The sequence below is a fragment of the Sus scrofa genome, chromosome 1 (genome assembly GCF_000003025.6).
Source record: "Sus scrofa isolate TJ Tabasco breed Duroc chromosome 1, Sscrofa11.1, whole genome shotgun sequence".
Classification (NCBI taxonomy): Eukaryota; Metazoa; Chordata; class Mammalia; order Artiodactyla; family Suidae; genus Sus; species Sus scrofa.
This window is the reverse complement of record NC_010443.5, coordinates 181,766,583-181,775,379: the sequence shown is the minus strand read 5'-3', so window position 1 is coordinate 181,775,379 and position 8,797 is coordinate 181,766,583. Positions and strand designations below refer to the sequence as shown.

The 8,797-nt window shown below is 46.1% G+C and overlaps 1 protein-coding gene across 3 annotated transcripts in view; it reads left to right on the top strand.

Annotated features, from left to right (window-relative positions):
- NID2 (nidogen 2) overlaps window positions 2,296-8,797 on the top strand; it is a 73,987-nt gene continuing 67,485 nt past the window's right edge. For all 3 annotated transcript variants that reach the window (XM_021101930.1, XM_021101914.1, XM_021101921.1), the window contains exons 1-2: window positions 2,296-2,948; window positions 3,581-3,889. In XM_021101930.1, coding sequence (XP_020957589.1) covers window positions 2,727-2,948; window positions 3,581-3,889 — 531 coding nt within the window. In that variant the 5' untranslated portion in view covers window positions 2,296-2,726. The remainder of the gene's footprint in view (window positions 2,949-3,580; window positions 3,890-8,797) is intronic.

The following is an 8,797-nucleotide window of genomic DNA, read 5'->3' as shown; positions in this document are numbered from 1 at the left end:
CCATCCTGTATGTAATAGTTTGCATCTGCTAATCACAAATAATAAATCCATCCCCCTCACCCCTCTTAGCAACTTGGTGTCTTTGAGTCTTTCTCTATCATAGGTAAGTTCATTTTTGTCATATTTTAGATTCCAAATATAAGCAATATCATATGATATTTGTCTTTGTAGGACAAAGACATATATTTCACTTAGTATGATAATCTCTAGGTCCATCCATGTTGCTATGAAGGCATTATTTCATTCTTTTTATGGCTGAGTAGTATACACAGGTTTAATTTCTTTAGCCCAGTGTCTAACTGTATCACTTACCTACTGCTGCATAAAAAATTATCCTAGAGAGTTGCCATTGTGGCTCAGCAGGTTAAGATCTCCACTGGTATCTAAGGATGCAGGTTTGATCCCTGGCCCCACTCAGTGGGTTAAGGATCTGGCATTGCCATGAACTGTGGTGTAGGCCCCAGAAGCAGCTCAGATCCCACATTGCTGTGGCTGTGGCTGTGGTGGCAGCTGCAACTCCAATTAGACCCCTAGCCTGGGAATCTCCATATGCAGTGTGTGCAGCCCTAGGGAAAAAAAAAAATTCTAAACCATAACAGCTTAAAACAACACAGCTTTATTAAATTCTCACAGTATCCATGGGTCCAGAATCTGAGCCCTGCTTAGTGGGGCTCCTCTGCTTCAGGTCTCCCACAAGGCTGCCATCAAAGTGTCAGCCAGAGCTAAGATGTCGTCTCATGACATGTCTGGGGAAGGATCCACTTCCAAGCTCACATACATGATTGTTGGCAGAATTCAGTGCCTTGCTGGATATTGGCCAAAGGCTGCCCTCAGCTCCTTGCCACTTGGACCTTCCCAATATAATGGCTTTCTTCATCAAACCCAGTGAGAGAGTCTGCTAGCAAGACGATTTAGCCTAATCATTGAAATATTTCTCACTGTTATTGCCACATTCTATGGTTTGGAAGTCACTAGGCCAGCCTACACTCCAGGGTGGGGGATTACAAGGGAATGAACAAGAGGAAATGGATGATCCCACAGGAGGGGATCTAAGGGTCTGCCTGACCCACTAACCTATGGCTCATTACCACTACATACATGTTAGCAATTATTATTCTCAGTTGAGAGGTTTACAAAAGCTACAGAAAGTGGGTGAATGATTTCATAGCAAGGAGTAACTCTAGGTGATCTTGGGCAAATCAAGCCACTTAATGATTTTGAGCTTCCATTTCCTCCTCATTACAATGAAAATATCTCTAAATGAGAACATATATGCAAAAACAAATACATTTTTGGAACACCAAATGTGCAGGTCTCCACAGTCCGAGGAAGCAAACTGCTTTGGGCCAGTTTTCCTTTTTTTGTTGATTTCATGAATCTCACAGTCTGATCTTTACAAGATTTTAGAGGTTGGCCCTGTGGGCTGGTAAGGGTTTATATAACTAGAATAAACACCCACAAAAAAAATCTGTCTTTTGAGAGTCCCTTAAGGCATTTCCAAGGGTTTGCCTTTCCCTTCTTTTAAATACCTTTGCTTCCTAGGACCCTATGTGGGGCCTGAGTGAGAAAACAGACTATCTGGGAAATTTCAATCTCTTGATAATAAAATTGGTAATAAAATCTAGTCCGGCTTCTGGCTCTTGGCAGTGAGGATGTTTATGGTGCATGGGGTTCCCCCACACCGTGGCATCTGGTTTGGAGGTTGTGTGGTTTCCAGTCCCGCAGAGAGCTCGGATTACCACCTCTGCGGCTGCGGTCACGGGCCGCTCAGATGTCCACAGACAGTGGGGCTAGAGACCCAGAGTCCCTCCACCGTGGCGCCGTGGCCCATTTCTGCTTGGTGTCCAAACCGGATGCCTCATTCCACGCCCCAAACAGCCCATCACATAGTCGTGTTTCATTGCTTCTCCGGGCGCGGTTTTCCCCGGGGAAGGTAAATAACTCTCTTGACTGGGACTGGCAGGCATTTTGGCCCAGTGGCCCAGTCCTCCTTGGAGGCGGCCTTCGGGAGGGGTATAGAATTTCGGAGTCAGCTACGCTCCCCCCACCCACCCCACTCCCCGACTCCCCACTCCCGGCTCCATACAAACGTGCTTCTCCGCATCGCGTCTCTGAGTGGAGCGGGCGAGGAAGCTGAGGCTGCGACATTGACTTTTGCTTCTCGGCCAGGGACCCCAGGGCAGGGCTCAAACCGTAAACCTCGCCAGCTTCGCCCTGTTCGCCTGCGCGGGACACATCGTGCCAGCTAGCAGCTGTACACACTGCCGCGGGGTGCCCCTTCACACTGAGGTCATCTGCAGCGCTGCTGCCTTCGGACAGTGCGGGCCACTTGGTCCGGGGGAGGGTCTCGGCGGGACCCCTGGCCGGCTTCCACTGGTGGGGTGAAGGTGACCCCTTGAGCTTTTGGGGAGCGGAAGCGGAGGAGAAGGCGTAGTTCCAAGCACGGGCCAGGGGCTTTCACCTCTGCAGTCCAGCCACTCGGTTGACCGCTGCCTTAGAAAACTTTTAACGAGAACCAGATGTGGCGGCTGCTGTCGAACTTTCTCAGAGCCGGCAATTGGTCCCAGGCTCAGGGACGAGGCCAATCAGGCTAGGGCGGGCTTAAAGTCCCGCCTCGCCCTGGCGCCCGCGGTGATCCAGGTTGGAGGCCGGCGCGGCTCGGCTAGTGGGCTGGCAGGCCAGGCTGGGAAGTGCTGTGCCGCCGGGCAGCCCAGGGCCGAACGAGCATGCGGGGGTACCGGGGGGCCAGGCGGCCAGCTCTGCGGGCGCCGCCGCTGCTGCTGCTACTGCTGCTGTCCCGAGCCGTGGCGCTGCAGCCGGACGAGCTATTCCCTTACGGGCAGTCGCTGGGGGACCAACTCCTGCAGGAAGGCGACGACGAAAGCTCAGCCGCGGTGAAGCTGGCTCTTCCCCTGCGCTTCTACGATGCCCAATTTAGCGACCTCTATGTAAGTTGAGCTTCATCCTGGTAAGGGACGCGGCATATTTCTTGCAGCTTCTGCTCAGGGGTCAGTGTAGCGTGGATCTCACCGAACCCCTGCCTTCTGAAGGGAGGAAATAGTCCGCAAGGCCGTCGGTCTTGGAGCGTCCTTAGGGTGGGACCTGGCTTTGCATCGATGCTTTTCAGGATCCGCTGTTTCTTGCTTCAAGAGAGGAAGAATTGTTCGCAGCGGCATTAGCGTCCCAGGTGGAGCTGCTAAAGAGGCCAGTAGGGTTTCCAATTAGGGCAGCGAGAAAGCTGTGAACATCTGCCGAGCTGGGTGTTCCCTCCTCGGACCTGGAGCTTTTTTTCCAGGGTTGTGCGGGAAGAGAGAAGATAGGTGATCCGGTTTTAGGGCTCCTGGACCTATTGCCATGCGCTTATGGGGTAGGGGTGGTGGGTGGGACGATGGCTGAAGTTGCGCTGGTCGCTCTGAACCAGGAGAAGAGTTTCCAGCCGATGGGGAAGAGGGCGCTTCATGCCCGGGGCGGTTCCCTTCCCTCCTTGCGGAGGCCGGGTGTACCGACCTGTGGTGGCCGCCCTTGGGCTTCCTACAACATACGCGACCGTCACCTTTTTGTCCCCCTCATCATCCCCTAGGTGGGCACCAACGGCATCATCTCCACCCAGGACTTCCCTAGGGAGACCCAGTATGTGGACGACGATTTCCCCACAGACTTCCCGGCCATCGCCCCCTTCCTGGCCGACATCGACACAAGTCACGGCAGGGGCCGGGTGCTGTACCGCGAGGACACCTCTCCAGATGTTCTGAGCCTGGCTGCTCGCTATGTGCGCACTGGCTTCCCGCGTTCGGCAGCGCACTTCGTCCCCACCCACGCCTTTCTGGCCACCTGGGAGCGGGTGGGCGCCTATGAGGAGCCCAAGCGCGGGGCCCCGCCCTCGGGAGAGGTAAGTGACCAGAGATGCTTGAGCTCCGAGCAAGCTGATGGATGGGTTTGAATTTTGTACTGGAACCCAGGGACTGGCTTGAAGTTTCTCCTGAGTCTGCTCGCCAGCTGAACCTGATGTATGCTTTGGTGGCACCAGGGCTAAGTAGCTTGGAGGCGAAGAAGACTCTTTTCTCCAGGCTTTTTCTGAGGTTCTGAGTGGTGGTCACTCTTGCGAGAACTGCTTAGGGGGTATGAGTGCCTCAATGCACATGCAGAAGGCCCTTAGAACACAAGGGGGTTTACTGTTAGATTGTTTATTTTTTGAATCACCTCAGAATACCAGAACTATTTCTAATTATATGTTCGTTGAAGGAAAAAAAATCAGAAAATACAGGCAATTTAAAAAAGAACAACCACTTATTTTCCTACCACTCAAAGATAACCATTGTTAAAGTCTCATGCACATCTGCCAGAGCTTTTTTCTGTCCACATCTGTATTTATCACTGTCTGTTAATGATGGGTTCACACTGCACATACTGTCTTGTAACTTTTTTTCACTCAATAGTAAATTGTGAATATGTTTATAAATATATCTATAACATCAATAAATGTAAATATATTCCTACAACGTTTTTAGCATATGCAAACTCCATCCAGTGGTCAGCAAGGTTATTTCCAATTTTTCATTATTATAAGTTTGGGAAGGACTTTTTTAAAGCTAAATCTTTTTACCATGTCACTAGTTGACATTCCAGGAAGTGGAATTGGTGGGCCAGAGAGATGCATTTTTTTACGGTGTTTTGATAGCTTTTACCAAATTGCCCTACAGGTATGGGTTAACATGCTTCCTACTTTGCAGGAAACTGTCCTTGATTCCTTGCATAGTCACTATCTGAGACTATACCAGTCTTTAGGCTTGGCAGCAACATTTGAGGTACTCTAAATGGACATCAGGCTGGGCCAGGGTGGCTTGGCAAAAGGTGACTGCCTCACTCCTGGACAAATAAAGGCTTCCTCCTTTGAAGTTAGATCTGAATCTAAAATATCATACTCCAGGGACTGAAACTTTTTGAATTTATCTCTGTTTTAATTTATCAAAATGATTCTTAGCTTCGGAAAGATGGCATCTATGTTCCCTGAGGTTCAGAGAGATTAAATAGCTTGCCCACTCCCACTGAGTCATTCAAGATGGTAACCATTCTTGTTCAGTGTGCTGTAAGAGGACCATTTCCTAAAGGCACTACTAAGCAAAGAAGATCTAGAAATAAAAACCATTTGAACTGATTTTTTTTTTTTTTTTTTTTTTTTGTCTTTTTAGGGTCGCACCACATGAATATGGAAGTTTCCAGGCTAGGGACCAAATTGGAGCTATAGCTGCCGGCCTACACCATAGCCACAGCAATGCCAGATCCGAGCCTTGTCTGTGACCTACACCACAGCTCATGTGATAGCTGGATCCTTAATCCACTCAGCGAGGCCAGGGGTCAAACCTGCATCCTCATGGATACTAGTCAGATTCATTACCACTGAGCCACAAGGGGAATTCCATTTGAACTGATTTTTGCCATTCTTTTTTTTCCTGGTCAGGCAATAAGTGATTTAGTTTACTGAATTTTTGTTAATGCATAGATTTGACATTTCAGTCATTAAGTTCAACAGAATACATTCAGTTCAAACAAATATATTGAGCACCCTGTTTGTATAGGGCATTGGGCTAGGTAGGGGTTTGGAGCAAGATGAATAAGGTAAGTATGTTGCATTCATTCATTCATTTTTGTTTTTAAGTTTGAAAAACATTTAAAATTGAGTTTAACATGCCTATAATACAAAGTTTAGAAGGTAGACATTATTTATAATTCTACTAACCAGCAGTCACCACTGCTAATGCTTTATTATGTTTCTTCTAGTCTTCTTTTCTAAACGTTTATCTTATTTGTGGCATATTCACATTTGTGTGTATAAGTAATTTATACTTAAATTATAAATTTAAAGTAATTTGTAGTTGAGATGTATTTATCCAACAAATCTTTTTTGCACACTTAGAGTAGTTCAGGACTGGTATACACATTCTGAAAGGAAACATTCTCTACTCCCAAGGATCTCATAATTTAATATGGACATTGATTATTTTTCAATAATTGATTATTTTTCAATATAAGTGTAGTAACATATTGACTTAAAGAGACTAACTCTACCCATCCCTGGTTAAAAGACCATATCTGGGAAGGTTTCGTTGTGAATTGTCTTCAAATCTGTATTAAGCAGAATGGAACATTAGAAAGAAGAAAGAAGAACACATGACATGTCACCCATTTACTACAATGTGTACTGTGTTTAGGGCATCACATGGGTTCTTATTACTGAAGAGGAAGGGTGGTGGGACATGAGCCTGGGAAGGCTGTGGGGTGGGGGCAGATTGTGCTCTAATAGGAGTTTGGACTTGATTCTTTGGTGTCTGGCAGCTTTTGAAGGAAGTTGGTTGGTGTTTGAGAGCTCTTTTTGATTGTATTGAGAAGGTAAGGGCTTAAAGGACAGACAGACTACCTAGACAATTATTACATATATATATTTTTTTTTAAGCTTATTTTGTTAATTCTTCCAATAACATTTTATCATGCTGTCTCCCCACAACAATGCTGCCTTCCCACAACAATGCTGCCAGATAAGTATGGCAAGACTTATTGTTTGCTGTTAGGGTGATTGTCCAGAATTCTGCACTGAGTAAGGCAAAGGCGGGTTGAGGATACAATTTTCTTGATTCTTAGGTTTTTGTTGTTGTTGTTTTACCCAGACTTTTCATGCAAGACCCATTTCCTTGGCACAAGTGATGTAGATAGACATAATGATAGTTGTGCCTTTCCCAAGACTTCCAATAAATGAGGCTTGAGTTTTATTGTCATGATGTGATGTTAGTACCAGAAGAGTACTTGGAGCCATATTTCATTCAAAGGAAGAATGAACTTAAAACAAAATCTGCCAAGACCCTATTGATGCCTTCTTTCTTCCAAATGAGTATTCCAGTGCTCTGAAAGGAATTCAGGTGCATCTATCTTACTTTTTCAGCAGAGAAAAGAAAGACAGTGTTAAGCTGAGTGAGATGAATGGGAGAGATGAGCAGTTGTACACAATCTCTGGGTGATGAGATCACACTAGAGCTTTAGGATTCCAACTTTATCAGGGCTTATTTGAAACTGAAAATTATCATACAGACTAGGTGACTTTGTTATTTTTCTCAATTTCATCTGTAGCATGGGAATAAAGTTTCTCTTGGGCAACCTTTAGGGCAGATGTGAAGATAATGACAATCAAACACACTTTGAAAGAAATGGTTCACGGAGGTTGTCCAGTGATTTTGGAAGCAATGCTCCAGTCTCAGTCTTAGTTTGCTAACCTGTAAAATGAGGGAGCTATACCTACCTCACAAGACTGTTGCGAGAATTCACTAAGGTGACATTTTCAAGTAGCCATTGTGGTCTTAGCCCTAATGGTAAAGATGCTCAGCCTATCTGTTTTCCTCCACTTTGGCCTGATGGGACCAGATTCTGGTTCTTTTATTTCTCTATCTTGTAAGCGAACTGTGATGTACGTCCTTTACATAAGGACTCTTTAAATACAAGGTTTTCTAAATTGCAATGTCTGGGCTTTGTTTTTTTGAGGGGGCGGCGAAGTAGGCGGAGAGTTGTAGAATCCACCTCTTTTACTTTTCTAATTAAAATCAGTCTTCAGACATGGCCAAGTGCTGAGTTGGTTTCAGAATTTCACTTAGAAAAGAGATAAAGATTGTGTTTGGAGAGAGGATGTTTCTTTAATTACCCACATCGAAGGTTCTTCTGCATACTTTGAAGAGCCCTGGGGACACGAGTTCTTGTTTTCATAGTTCTTTGGAGATAGATTTTAGCCAACAGTAATATGCTTTGCATGAAGGACTCTGTGAGTACTACAAGGCCCTTCTTAAACTGTGGCCTACTAACCTCATGTTGCAGAGTTCCTGGAAACCTGAAGATATCAGAGGAATGGCATCTTTACCACCTAACACTATTTCAGTTGTTGCCTTTTCTCACCATGAATATTCATGGTGGGTGTGACAGGATGTGTGGTACCTGATATTGCAGGAATGTCAAGGTGTAACTGCCTCTAAAAACATATGAACAAATGTGTATATCAGTTCTCTCAATCTAAGACTCCTTGAACTGTCATAGGTACTCCAGAGAGCAAAGAAGTCATGGTGTTGACATTCAAAGAACTTTTAACAGGAAACATAAAGAGGACTAGTGTTTACTTTAGCTGTGTTTTTTGGGGGGTGGGGGAGTAGGGAACATGTTATGTTGTTGTTGTTTGAGGAATGAGGGGGATGGAGAACTGGGCTACACAGATCTGTGTGGTACAGGGAGTTGTCTGGATTTAAGTTGGGCTGAAAGAATGGATATTGAGAATGAGTCAGTAGGAGAGATTGTTCTGGCCTGTGGTGTATCCTGGGAGAAGGCCAATAGAGCTGCAGCTGGAGAAATGGAAGGCAGGTGTGGGGCAGTAACATAAGATGTGCAGGAGGAGAGTTCCCATTGTGGCTCAGTGGGTTAAGAACCTAACTAGTATCCATGAAGACTCAGATTCAATCCCTGGCCTCGATCAGTGGATTATAGGTCCGGTGTTGCCATGAGCTGTGGTGTAGGTTGCAGATGCGGCTCGGATCCCACATTGCTGTGGCTGTGGCCTAGGCCAGCAGCTGCAGCTATCTAGCCTAGAACTTCCATATGCTGCAGGTATGGCCCTAAAAAGGCCAAAAAGTAAAATAATTGCAAAATCTAGGAACTCGTTGAAGAGCATGCTTGTATCCACCAGCCTGGCTCTGCAGAGCATTGAGGCAACAATGATTAGTGGTGTCCTTCACCTGGGAGGGAGAGCCTGGCCCTGCCCGGCTTCTGCCGA